This window comes from Muscardinus avellanarius, assembly GCF_963383645.1.
Source record: "Muscardinus avellanarius genome assembly, chromosome: 11".
NCBI lineage: Eukaryota > Metazoa > Chordata > Mammalia > Rodentia > Gliridae > Muscardinus > Muscardinus avellanarius.
In genome coordinates, this window is record NC_137797.1 from 70,954,158 (window position 1) to 70,967,802 (window position 13,645).

The 13,645-nt window shown below is 53.4% G+C and overlaps 1 protein-coding gene across 5 annotated transcripts in view; it reads right to left on the bottom strand.

Moving 5' to 3' along the window:
* Nucleotides 1-2,968: 2,968 nt before the first annotated feature.
* Nucleotides 2,969-13,645, bottom strand: part of ASIC1 (acid sensing ion channel subunit 1) — a gene marked incomplete at both ends in the record, with an annotated part of 34,413 nt that continues 23,736 nt past the window's right edge. For 2 of the 5 annotated variants that reach the window (XM_080705830.1, XM_080705828.1), the window contains 9 exons: nucleotides 2,969-3,073; nucleotides 3,227-3,331; nucleotides 3,404-3,483; nucleotides 3,962-4,053; nucleotides 4,504-4,657; nucleotides 6,580-6,636; nucleotides 6,969-7,119; nucleotides 7,413-7,540; nucleotides 8,173-8,323. In XM_080705830.1, coding sequence (XP_080561956.1) covers nucleotides 2,969-3,073; nucleotides 3,227-3,331; nucleotides 3,404-3,483; nucleotides 3,962-4,053; nucleotides 4,504-4,657; nucleotides 6,580-6,636; nucleotides 6,969-7,119; nucleotides 7,413-7,540; nucleotides 8,173-8,323 — 1,023 coding nt within the window. Of the gene's footprint in view, nucleotides 3,074-3,226; nucleotides 3,332-3,403; nucleotides 3,484-3,961; nucleotides 4,054-4,503; nucleotides 4,658-6,579; nucleotides 6,637-6,968; nucleotides 7,123-7,412; nucleotides 7,541-8,172; nucleotides 8,324-11,531; nucleotides 12,201-13,645 lie in introns of those variants that run through there. The other 3 variants (XM_080705827.1, XM_080705826.1, XM_080705829.1) reach the window with 3 other exon arrangements.

The window sequence follows — 13,645 nt, forward strand, 5'->3', positions numbered from 1 at the left end:
CCCGAGCGCCGGCCTGCGGGAGCGCCCCGCGGCGGGCCGGCCCCGGAGGCCAGAGCAGCGAGACCGGGGGCTAGAGGGGCGGCGAGCGGAAGGCGCGCTGGCCACGCCCTCCCGCCTTCGCGGCCCGGGAGGGGAACCATAGAGACGGGCGCGGGCTAGAGAGGCCGTGCGGCCGGCGCCCTCTGCCCCGCCAGGGGGCAGCGCCTGGAGGGACGCTGCCGCCACTCGGGTCCACTGCGGCGCTAGGGGCTGGAGTGGGCTTCATCTGGGCGCAGTGGATTGAACTTTCCAAAGCTCTTTGCTTTTTGTTTCAGTCTCGTACTGCTATAACCCTGAGCGACTGAAGAGGGGAACTTACTGTTTGATCCATTTTAGGAATGGGAAACCTGAACTCAAGGTAAATAAATGACTTGGCAAAACAGCAAAGCCAAATCCGGGATTCCGGGTCTTCTGGCTTATAGTGTGGGATTCATTTTACAGATAGTGCCCCAATACCTCTGGTGGGAATTTCAACCCGACTTTGACCTTTAACCTAACGTGCTTCCAGATTTTAAGTATCAGTTTATCTTGAATTTTGACCCTGCTCCTTCTTCAAAGGATCCTTTGTGCTGGTCCTCCTACCTCTTACCCTGCCCAGTGATTCAAACAATTCCTGGTGTGATAATCAGCCTGTCCCTCCAGGAAGACCAGTGTCTCCCTGTCTCCACCTCCTTACTCCTCTCCCTCATGACCCCAAGCCAAGCTCAGCTATTGGCCCTCAGTGAGAATATTTAAATACTTTTTTAACCAGGTGTGATGGCACTTGTAATCCCAGTACTTGGGAGGCTGAGACAGGAGGATTGTAGGTTTGCTGTCAGCCTCAACAACTTAGTGAGGCCCTCTGCATAAATTGTCTCACTAAATGTGAGACCCTGTTTCAAAATAAAAGAATAAAAAACTAGGACTGGGGATGTAGCTTGGAGGTAGAATGTCCCTGGGTTCAATCCTGAATGCCACACACATACACAACAAAAACAGTCATTTTTAAATAAAAAGGACAACACTGAAGAGAGGTGGTTGAAACCCAGTTTATTAGACCAGAGGCATGCGTCACCCAGAGAGCCCGCCTGCTGTTCCTCCATCAGTGCACACTTTGGCCTTGCTGCTGCTTCCCTCCGGGGAGGTCAGATCTCCAAGGAACTCTTAGGAACCAAGAGTTCCCCAAGATCCTATGGCCTCACTTTCCAGCTCCAGGCCAATGCACAGGTGACCTGCCTACAGGTCTTGTTCTGGGATTGGAAACCAAGAGACACCTGGGCAGAGAAGGCCTGGGAAGAGGTTGGGGCTCTGGCCTGGGAGGAGTGCCTCGTGGAGGGGGTGGGGCAAACCTTCTACCTCACTTGGTACAGAGACCTCATTAAGGTACAGAGACTGAATAGCAGAGCTTTCAACTCCTCTAAGAATGCCTTGTCCCTCCCAGCACCAAACCCTGTCTCACCAGAAAAGAAGTGGGCTTGGGCATCAGGTGAGGAAGGGGGGCACCTCAGAAGAGGGAAAGGCCGCTGACTGAGGACCTGGGCCTCTGATTGTGGGCACCCACTGGTCCAGCTGTGGGAGTCATCAATCCCCAGCTCCCTTCTCTCTCTGACACTGTTGCCTTAGTGTCCAGCACAGCTCTCTGTCCCCTGGGGGAGGTTACTTCTGTAGCAACCTCTTCCCCAGGGAGACCACAGTCAGCCAGGCAAAGGGCACTGGGATAGGTGGGGCAAGGGAAGGGAATGTTAAGGCTGCAGGGGGGGCAAAGGCTGCCCAGGTTGGGGGGAGGGTGAGGCCAGAACGAGGCAGAGCTTGTGATTCACAGCTTCCTTTATGTCGCCACCGAGACAGTGCGAAGGTTACAATGCGCGGGTCGTCTCCTTGTGCTTCTCAGAGGGATGTGTGTACACAGTACAGACACCAGGGGAGAGTCCAACTCTTTATACAGGCGAAGGCATTCAGAGACCAGGGAGGTGGGAAGAAACACAGAAGGGGAAACTTGGGGCAGGAGGATGGTTCTCAGAGACAAGAGGGAATGGGGTGGAGACAAACAGGGTTAGAGGAAAGTATTTACAGAGATATAGCAATATAGAGTTTGTATCATATAGAAATAGAAAATGCAGATGAGTTTGTTGAAAGAAGCAAATGAAGTTGGGGGAGAGGACTTGGGCAAGTTCCATAAGAAAATTTATGGATGTGGCCCTCTTCAAGGGCCTCTGGGAGCAGGGCCAGTGAGGTCAGGCACCAGCACCCCTCTCCCTGAGCTGGAAGCTAAACCAGCCAGGTCTGTTATGGGATGTAAAGGAGGGGCTGCCTCTTGGGATTTCTCTCCAGCAGCTATAGGGTGGCGTTGAACTTGTAGGTATCCAGATGTGACCTACAGCACCAGAGCCACATCTTGTCCCTATCTCCATTTCTTCAGGAGATCTCCCTCCCCCCCAGAAATTCCACATGGTGTGAGGGAGTTTCTGCCTGGAGACTTGAGTTTGGGGGGAGTCACCGGGCTGAGAGGGTCTCTTAAGGCTGGGGAAGCCCTCCCACTAGCCCTCCCCCTTAAGGTACATTCTCTGGTTTGGGGTCAAATTCCAGACCACAGAGATCCCCACCACCCCTCACAGAAAGGGGTATTTGGTGACTGGTGGCAGCAGAATGTAGGTGGACACTCAGATGACAGACAGCCAGACAGACAGAATTCAGGCTGGGAGCAGGGGAGGCAGCCTGAGGTCCCTTGTCCTGTTCTCTCATGTTCAGATTAGTTTTGTTAAAATTAAAAAGAATGGGATAGAGGCCGGGAGAGGACTCTATGGTCAGGACTCCTTCCTTACCACAGACAACAGGAAAGACTGCCCAAGAGGGCAGGCGAATCCCCGTGCAGGTGTGGGGGCGGCTGGGGGCCCCTTGCTCTCCTAGCCCTCCCCACCTAGGCGTTTGGTACAGCGGCCTGCTGCGGGGCTCAGCAGGTAAAGTCCTCAAACGTGCCTCGGGCTGGATGGTGAGGTAGGATGTTGGCAGCATACGTCATCCCGGCTGGATGGCCCCGGAGGCTCTCGCACGGGTTCTAGGGGAAGGGCACAGGACAGGGACTGGTTATGCGAAGGGCCGCCACACAGGGGCCTTGGGGAGGCAAAGGCGAGAAGGTGGCCGGGGAGAAAGTTGGTCGCAGGGCCGTGGGGGAGAGCGGGCCTGAGGGCACCCCTTTGCTCCTTCTCACGTGTCTTTTGACGTCGTCCAGGCTGAGTGCCACGCCCTTGTCCGCGCTGCTCCTCTTGGCCTCCTTCTGGCACTTCCCCCGACGGCACAGCTTGTGCTTAAGGACCTACGAGGGGCGGGGCGGGGTGGGCAGGCTGGAACCCACGCTCTCCTGGCCCTTCCTGCCCGCCCTCCTTACCTCGTAGGCATAGTCGAAGAGCTCCAGCACCGTGAGGATGCTGGCCCCGATGAACAGCCCCATCTGGCCTCCGATGTCCCCTGCAGGGAGGGGAAGGGCAGGGAGATGGGCGGTCAGGTCGTCGAGGGCGGCAGGGCTCAGTGGGTATTCTTAAAGGACTGATAGCCTTCTCACAGAAGGGTGGTGAAGCCAGATTCTGGCAGGATTTTACATTTTCTTCTCTAGGCTCTTCTGCATTTTTCTACTTTTCTAATATGAACAGGTATTACTCAGGAAAAATTGTTTACAAAATACAACACTCTTAGTATCTGGACTAATTTCAGGGGCCTGTGAAACCGTCTCTACCTCCACCTCCTACCCCTCCCTCACGTCCACGGAGCTGTCTTTCCCACTTTACCCTAAGGGAAGGCGCAAATCCCCTCCCCCAACTACATACCAAGACAACGGGGTTTGGGGAAAGGCCCTCGGGGAGGGAAGAGTGGGCAGTCTACTTTGGGTGGTGGGGAGCCGCACCATGCCCAGGGCATGAGAAGAGGACGGGTACCATCAGCAGCTCACCCAGGAGCCCGGCAATCTCATAGGCCTTCTTCTGCTCAATGGTCTCATAGTTGAGGACTTCAAAGAAAATGTCCAGCACCAAGATGTTCTCCCTGCAGAGAGATTGGGGGAGGAGACCTAGGTTTAAGTCCTATCTCTGCCTCTTACTAGTTAGGTGACCTTAGCAAGTTAGCTTCTCTGAACCTCAGTTTCCATAAGCCATCTAATGAGATGCTGATGGAGATACCTGCCTTTCAGGGTTTTTGTGAGGACGGAATGAGATGGCATATATGAAAAGATGCTCTGCATATTGGCAAGTGGGAGGTGATCCCAGTCACACCAATGAGGATGAAGATAGGGAAAAGCAAGGAGGGAGGGAAAAGGGGTGCTTCCATTGCTTATTCTGGCTTGATCTTCCCTCTGTGTCCACCCACACTGACTGCCTCCTGGGCCTTCCCTGGGTTATCTCAACTTCCTTTTTCCTGCCAGAGCTCCATCAAAGCCCACTGGTACCCTCCACAGTCCCTGAGTAAGAGCCCTGCCCTGCACAGTAGAGCCCTTACCCTATGTACTGCTCAGACTTGTTGAACTTCTTGGCCAGGTACTTGGCTGAGGCTTTGCTGGGAATCTTGACCATGGACAGCTCCTTGCCATAGCGGGTCAGGTTGCAGGGCATTTCACAGACGCAGTACTCCTGGTCCTTCTCCACCAGGAAGTCTGCACCACATCAGGTGAGGGCACTGGTTCAATGGTGTCCTTCTGCCAGCACCTTCCCAACAAACATTCTAGCCCTGCCCAAAGGAACTCTGGCCCCCCTCTCTTCCTGTGCTGACACTCACCCAGCCTCCCCGGGAACAGTGTGTGTGTGTGTGTGTGTGTGTGTGTGTGTGTGTGTGTGTGTTACTGGGAACAGAACCCAGAGGCATTCTACCTCTGAGGTATATCGTAGCCCTATTTTCCCGTGTGTGTGTGTGTGTGTGTGTGTGTGTGTGTGTGTGTTGTGGTACTGGGGATTGAACCAAGCTCTATTTTATTCTTTTTGTGTGTGTGGTACTAGGGATGGAATCCAGAAGCATTCGACCTCCGAGCTACACCCCCAGCCCTATTTTTAGTCTTTATTTTGAAACAGGATCTCACTGAGTTGCAAAGGGCCTCACTAAGTAGTGTCGATGAACCCGGATCCTCCTGTCTCAGCCTCTCAAATGCTAGGATTACAGGCGTGTGCCACCACGCCCGGCTTTTATTCTTTATTTTGAAACAGGGTCTCACTAAGTTGCAGAGGGTCTCACAAGTTGTTGAGGCTGGCTGAGAACCTGCAATCCTTCTGTCTCAGCCTCCCAAGTACTGAGATTACAAGTGTGTACCACCACTCCCGGCTTTCTATTTTTATTTTATTTACTTATTTATTTATTTATTTATTATTTATTTATTGTGGTACTGAGGATTGAACCCTGGGGCATTCTACCTCCGAGCTACACCCCCAGGCCTACTTTTTACTCTTTACTTTGAAACAGGGTCTTGCTAAATTGTGGAGGGCTTCACTAAGCAGCCGAGGCTGGCAGTCAATCTGCGATCCTCCTGTCTCAGGAGATTACAAGCATGTGCCACCACGCCTGGCTCTATTTTTATTTTAAAACTTGATCTAAGTTGCTGAGCATCTCACTAAGTTGCTAAGGCTGGCCTCAAACCTGTGATTCTCCTTCCTTACCCTCCCCAGTACTGGATTATAGTCTTGTACCACCATGCCCAGCTCACTGCCAGCTCCTTTATTTATTTATTTATTTTTGAAACAGGGTCTTGCTAGTTTGCTGAAAGTCTCACAACATTGCTGAGGCTATCCTCAAACTTGCGATCCTCTGAGAGGCCTCTTGAGTATTGGGATTACAGGTGTGTGCCACCATGCCCTGCTCCAGAAATATTTCTTAATCCTATCTTATTCCCTCAGGATCCTCAGGGCCAACCAGGTGAGGGTTGATGAAAGAGGATGAGGACCTCTCCCAGGTGACCCCCCATTTATTTTTTGTGGCACTGGGTATCGAACCCAGGGAAATTCAACTTCTGAGCTATACCCCCGGCCCTATTTTTTATTCTTTATTTTGAAACAGGGTCTCACTAAGTTGTGGAGGGCCTCACTAAGTAGTCGAGTCTGACCTGAACCTGCGATTCTCTTGCCTCAGCTTCTCAAGTACTGAGATTACAAGCATGTGCCACCATGCCCAACTCCTTTTTCGTTTCTCTTTTTCTTTTCTTTTTATTTTTTTGTGGTACTGGGGATCGAACCCAGGGGCATTCTATCTCTGAGCTATACCCCCAACCCTATTTTGAAACACGGTCTTACTAAGTTGTAGAGGGTCTCACTAAATAGCTGAGGCTAGTGTGAACCAGGATCATTCATCTCAGCCTCTGAAGTATTGGGATTACAAGCGTGCGTCACCATGCCCAGTCTCCCCATTCATTTTTCATAGGGGACTCTGAAGATTCTATTCTCAGGTTTAAATTCAGAAACATGTGAGGCTGCAGCCTAGTGCAAGACTTACTGGACTTACTGAAACCCTTTGGGAGCTTGGCCTGAACCCTTGTACATGTGGCTAGTAGTACCCCCTTCCCTCCCCTGACTGCCTCAGGACAGGGACACTCACCCAGGGCAGGGTCTGCACACTCCTTGTACTGCTCTGGAGTGCAATATGGGGCATCCCCTGCAGAAGAGAGAAGGCAGTGGTTCAGGGCAGAGATTACAGGGGTTTTGTGATGGCAGTGCTACTATAAGGCGGAAGCTAGGAGAGGATGGGACAGGAGGACTAGCCAGGCTCAGTCTGCCCTGGAAGTGCCCCGCCCTGACAGTTCATTCTTCCTAGACCCTTCTACTCATTCCTATAGGCACAGGCCTGAGGTCAGAGACACAGGAGCCAGAGAGGAAAAGGACATGCAGCTGGAACTGGGGCAGGGAAGTCGCTATGGATGGGGCACAGGTGAGGGGCAGTGAGGGCTGAGGAACCCCAGGTTTGTGCTTGGAGCCTTGGGGCCTGACCTGGCATGTGTACCATGCGGCAGTTGCAATTTTCCACCAGGTAACGCGTCTCACAGTCGATGCGGCAGGCCGTGATGCTGTAGGAGTCGAAGAAATCCGAGTCCATGGTAACAGCTTTGCAGGTGCCCCATGGCGGGGGCAGGTAGATGAGCTGCTGGGAGAGCCGGAGAGCTGGGGGAGTGTGGGGACTTCTCCCCCAGTCACCTTAATGGACTTCTTTGACAAATGCAGAACCCAGGAGGCCTGCCCCCTCTCCCTCCACTGCCTCTGAAGGTTGGCAGAGTTTGTAGAATATTCCCATCTGTTAGATCATTCATGCTTTTAACCAGCCTGATTACCATCCCGGCCCTAACTCACCAGTTCCTCCCATTACTGATCACCCACCACTCCATCTTGACCCCTCAATCACCCCACCCCAGGACCAGCCTTCCATGACCCACTCACCCGCTGCTCTTGGCAAGCCACAAAGGTCTGGAAGCCTGGAGCCACACCAAAGCCCAGCTGGTCGATGAAAGGAGGCTCATCTTGACTATGTATCTGCACTTTGATGCCTGCTTCAAAGGATGTCTCATCTGAGAGAATGAAGGGTATGTGGGTTGGGAGGGCTTTTGAGTCCCCGATCCCCTAGGAGCTGGAGACATCCTACCTCGCCTGGGAATAAGTACAGTGTCCACTGGGCCTTGGTGAGAAGGCTATCTATGCAGTCTTAGCTCACATCCAGCCTCCTGGGTTTAGTAGTCCTAAGCCGCTTCAGTGACCCCGGCCTCCTACGCATTTGCTTTCTTACCTGGTGTCTGCTATGTGTCTCAGTGTTTTTAATTCTTTCTCCCAGATGTCACTGTCTCAAAAATTCTCCATTTCTCCTCCTCCCTCTATTCTCTTCTTCCATCTCTCTCTGCCCCAAGGCCCCCTGAGACCAGACAGGCAGGCAGCCCAAGAAGAGAGGGAGTTATTTATAGAGTGAGTGGCAGCCGCTGATGGAAGAGGATGGCTGGTTACCTTGGAGAGTAACTGAGCCAGGAAGGGAGAGTCAGGGAAATGTGAGTGTGGAAGTCAGGTGGAGTCGGATGGAGATGGCAAGCTCCTGGGAGGAAGGGGGAGGTGTCTGAGCCCTGTCTCGGGTCCTACAGGAGAGCACAGGAGAGCCCAGGTGGAGGCTGGAGCAGAGAACCTTGGAGAAGGGGCCCCAGAGGTGATGACATACCAGTCTCCCCCCATACAGGCAGGTACTCGTCCTGCTGGATGTCCAGCATGATCTCCAACCCGTTGCCTGTCCCGCCCTTCATGGTCTTCAGCCGTGGTCGCCCATCTCTACCCGAATTGAATGTGTAGCATTTTCCATACCGTGTAAAGACCTGGCAGGGGACAGAGTAGAGAGCCCAAGAGTCCTGCAGCCCCCTCTACCCACCAAGGGCTGTCCCAGAACCCCCAGTTGCCGGGATCCCAATACCAGAAACAATTTCCTCCTCTACAGCCAATCTCTGTTTGTCCCTCTCTCCCACCTATTCTCTAGCCTTCTTGGATCTGCTATGTATCTGGAAAAGCTAACCTTTGTGGGGTACCTGGCCTGGGCTCCTTTACCACCTGGATGGGCTTCTGGGTGGGCTTGGCCAATGGAAGCCAGAAGTAAGCAATGGGAGGAAGGAGAGAGAGAGGCTGGGGCACTGATCCTTCCCCATTCCTCACCCCTCTGTAATTCTTGCAGTAGTTGGGAACTTCCATGACTACAAATCCTTCCAGGAGGGCTTCCTCTTACAGTTTTCTTTTGTGCCCCTTCAGCCTAGAAGTGCTAACAATTTCCTTCCATTGCTAACTGCCTTGGTTCCCCTTATTGGTTTCCTTAATCCTGCCCTCAGCTCTGTAAACAGTCCCTTTGTTAAAGTCTTTTCAGTTGAACTATCAAGTGACAATTTCTTTCTTGCCAGGTGTACCTCCATCACCAGGATCCTATCACAGCCAGGCCCTTGTTGCCTTCTAAGGTAGGTCTCCTTTCCTGAATTTCATCCTAGGCATTAGGAATCCTGCTCTCCCCAAGACCTGCCCCAAACCTAAATTTTTAGGTTTCCTCCAACCATCAAGTCCTGTGTCCATAATTGTCCCATTATCCTAATACCTGAAAGTAGCCCCAGTTGTCATGCCAAGGAGCCCGCTCACCCAGGCCCCAGCACTTCTCCCAGCATGCAAGACTCAGCACCAAGGCACAGCATGTTGGCAATCCTCTTGCAGAGCCATGAGGACTTCAGAAGAAATCTCAGTCCTGACCAATCTCTCTCCCACCTTGGTCTGACCCCAGTACAGCCCGTATCATGACTCTGATCACACAGCTGCAGACAGAAGAGGGAACCAATTCTCCATGGTCCTTTCCCCATAGCTTCCCTAATGTTCCCACAAATGAGATGGGTGTGCTCCTAGTACTATTGGATGGTGACAAAGTCCAAAAAGCAAGTCACAAGCCCAGAGGAAGGGGAGAGACTTGAGCAGCAGGACAGTGGGGGTCACCAAGAAATTGTCTTTGTCCCTTCCCCCTTCCTAGCATAGCCTCTTCCTCCAAAAGAGAAAATTTCAGCTTTCCCCATTTTGCGTGAGGTCCAAAATGAGGCACAGAGAACTATAAGGACTCCTGCATCCCCCAGCTTTGCTACCAGGTTTTATAAGATTCACCACAGGCTCCAGGCTGGATGCATGCCCACGCCTATACTCCATGTGGGGATATAAAGGCGTCTAGGTGGTTGGGGTGCTTGGAAGCCTCAGCTCTGCCCTGGCTCAGGGGGTGGGGCCAGGGAGCAGTAGGTCACTGCTGCCACCTGGTGGGTTTTGTTGGTTTTTTTGTTGGTGATGGGTTGGTTTTTTTTTGTTTTTTGTTTTTTTTTTTTCCCTCCTTTTGGTACTGGGGATGGAACCCAGGGGCATTCTACCTCAGAGCTACACCCCTAGCCCTATTTTTTATTCTTTATTTTGAAACAGGGCCTCACTAAGTAGCTGAGGCTGTCTGCAAACCATGATCCTCCTATCTCAGCCTCCCAAATGCTGGGATTACAAGTGTGCACCACCGTGCCCAGCTCACCTGGTGGTTTTGAGTGAGAAGTATCTATTCTACCTTCAACCCAGAGGAAGAGGGGTTGACTCTTTCCTGGTCCCACAGTTCTCTATCTCCTGGCCTTCCTGAAGTCCAGTGGCCAAATCCACCAGGTCTCTGTATGGATGCATTCATTACTACACAAACTAATTTGATACCCAAATGCTCTCATACTAGGAAGGAGGTGGGGAACTGAGGGATAGAGGTGTGGGGAGGAAAAGCCAGGCATATGCAACCTGGGGGAGGGGAGGGCAGAGAGTCAGGGCAGATAGAACTAGAAGATTAGCTAGGAGGGCTGGGTGTGGTGGCACACACTTGTAATCCCAGCATTTGGGAGGCTGAGACAGGAGGTTCGAGGTTAGAGGTTCGCAGGCAGCCTCAGCTACTTAGTGAAGCCTTCTGCAACTTAGTGAGACCTTGTTTCAAAATAAAGAATAAAAAATAGGGATAGAGGTGTGGCTCAGAGGTAGAATACCCCTGGGTTCCATCTGCAGTACTGCCAAAAATAAAAGGGGGGGGGGCTAGCCGGGTTTGGTGGCGCACACTTGTAATCCCCGCACTTGGGCGGCTGAGACAGGAGGATCACGCAGGTTTGAAGCCAGCCTCGCTGGCTTAAGAGACCCTGTTTCCAAATAAAATATAAAATAGGTAGGTCTGGGAGTGTAGCCCGGAGGTAGAAGGACCCTGAGTTCCATCCCCAGTACCACCAAAAAAAAAGGGGGTGGGGGCTAGGGAATCATGGGGTGTAGGTGGTCCCTCAGCAGGAAAGGCTCTAGACCGCTGGGTGGGAGGACCAAAGGGAAGCTGATTTTCTAAATGAGGGCATCCTCGGGAAGGTCAATGTCACTTAGAGCTGGGAGGAGGGGGTATGATTTAGAGACCTGCTACACACACACACACACACACACACACACACACACACACACACGCGCGCGCGCATGGGGGATGGGATCCTGCAGGAGGCAGCACAGAAAACCTGGTGAGGGTGTATGAAATCCCTGCCATGGAAGCTGCTGACAAGGGGCGTGATGGAGGGGGTTGTCCCCACCACCTCCCTAGCACTCCCTTCTGCATCTCCAGAGACCAGATGGCTGCGGCCTCAGCATCATTCCAGGGGTGGTAGTCTAACTAGTTCACAACTGGCCAGGCAGGCATGGACACACACAGCAGATTAGGGCAAGGGCCGGGGCACTACTGCATGTGAGGAAGTCTGGGGAAGTTAAGTCGAGGCTGGAGGATAGCCAAGGAGGTACCAGGGACCTCAGGGCAGCAGCTAAATTCTGACTAGGATGGAGGTATTCTAACAGGCAGAGCAGTACTAGAGTGGACCTAGGAATATTGGTCCAGCTCCAGGCCAGGCTCCTCATGAGTGCCAGCCCACTCGAGGGTGCAGCAGGGTTACCAACCCCTACCCCAGGAGGTGATGGTCAGGGAGAGCCATAGAAGACACGCTCAGGGTGCGGTGCTAGGCATAGACCCCCACTCACCACTGAGAAGTTGTGAGGGCCACAGGGCCCCCCGCGGTAGGAGCAATAGAGCAGCATATCCTCCAGCCGGTGGCAGGAGCGATTGTAGAAACGGTGCAGATTAAAGGGCTCCCCTGAAAAAGCCTCTGGCCCAGGTGGGGCAAGGGGCACCCCAGGGTCATCACTTTCATCCAGCCCCAGCATGGGAGCCAGGTAGAGCAGGTCAGGGTAGCTGAGCTGGGACAGTCTCACAGCATTGGTGTTGCAGAAGGTGACCGCTGGGAAGGCTAGCTCCGTGGTAGCCACTTCATCCAGCAGAGTCACATGCGGGTAGCTGAGGTAATAAGCAACGCGGTCCCCTACCTGGCACAGGAAGGCACCCAGTGCCACGACAAAGGCTACAGCCCACAGGGCCTGCCTTGGCCCCGGACCCCCTTCCACGAAGACATGTCGGGCACCATGGAGGGTGCAGCTGTTGGCAAAAGCCACCAAGTCCACAGGCGAGTCCCCCTCACTGTCTTTCCTCCAAGCCTTCCTTTCCTTCTCTTCCTCCTCCTCCTCCTCCTCTGATTCTGAGTTGTTCTGCTGCTGCTCCTGCTGCTGCTGCTGGGGCCCCCAAACGTCTCCCAAGGGTCCTGGGGCTTCCTCTCCAGAGGAGAATGACACAGAGCAGAAGATCTGGATGGGCATCTTCTCCAGGGACTTCTGAATACCAGCGGATTGGCAGGAGGAAAGAGGGAGGTGCCAGAGAGGAGCAGTGATCTCAGGCAGGGTCCAACGGGCCAGCCACCCAGCCCTCAGCCGGGTCTCCACTGCCTGACTGGCCTCCCTTCCTCACCAGGGCCTCTGTGGCAGTGTGGCTGAGCTGGGCGGGGCGTGGAGAAAAGGACCAGCTAGCCCTGCCCGGGAGGGCGGATGTCTGTGCTATGAATAATTGATGGCAGTGGGAAAGGGAGGCTGATGCTGTGGAGCCAAGCCCCTTTCTTTCCTGGCACTGGCTCCAGCGGGACCCAGAGGGCCAAGACAGTGGAAACAGTGAAAGGGGCTCTTGGGGCCCCTCCTCAGGTGAAGTGGGACCCAGCACAGTCCTCTGCGCCCCCACTGCTGGGATAACCTCAGCGGGCAATGGTCCCGCCCTCCCCAGGACGCACATGTGCGTGCTCTCGCCCTGCAGTCCATTCCTCAGCATGTCCCTTAGTTTCCCCACTGATTCTGGCTTCTCCATACTCCCACCTAGATGCTCCTGCTCTATAGGTTTTCCCTCAGGCTTCCGATTCCTCTCTGATTACCTTTGACCCATAGTTCACCTCCACTATTTCATTGACTCCCATTCTCCCAATCCACCCTATCGAAATTTAAAAAAAATTTTTTTGGTACTGGATATTTAACCCAGTGGAGTAGTCTATCTCTGAGCCACAGCCACAGCCCTTTTTTTATTCTGAAAAGTTGTTGAGGCTGGCCTTGAACCTGAAATCCTCCTGTCTTCGCCTAAACAAGTACTGGGATTACACACCCAGCTCAATCCACCCTTAAACCCCAGTTCCCCTCTAATTATTATTTGATCTTAAGTTTCCTTTCAATCACTGACCCCAACTTTATTTTGCTTAGTCTCCTTATAATCACTCCCTTGACCCCCCAGTTCCCTCCTGCTAGTTCCTGACCCCCTTTTTCTCTTGACCTTCAGCACTACTTCAGGTCACCACCCCCCACACACACCCCACACACCCCCCGCCCCCCCACCCCCGCTGCTGAGCCGCACTTAGGTCCCTGTTCTTCCCCCACCCTTTTGCGGCTTGTGGGGCAGTCCTGGTTCCATTAGCAGAGAGGTCTTGCGCTGACCACACTCATTTGTGGCCAGTTCTCGGCACTAGGGAAGGGACCCTTTCTCTTGCAGCTGAAAAGCTCGCTGGCAGGTTGCCACTGCCTCTCCCTCCCAGCTTGCCCACCCCAACAGTTCAGAAGAAGGGTTCGAGGAATTCTCCTTCAGTGGGAGGAAGAAACTGAGGCCAGTGCAGAGACAGAGGTGGTGGGTCAGAGGGAGAGTGTTGGGAACCACCCAGGCTCCCCCAAACCCTCAGCCTTGCAGACCGAGTCCTGTTTCTGAGGTGCCCTGTCCTTACTGTATCACCCTCTGC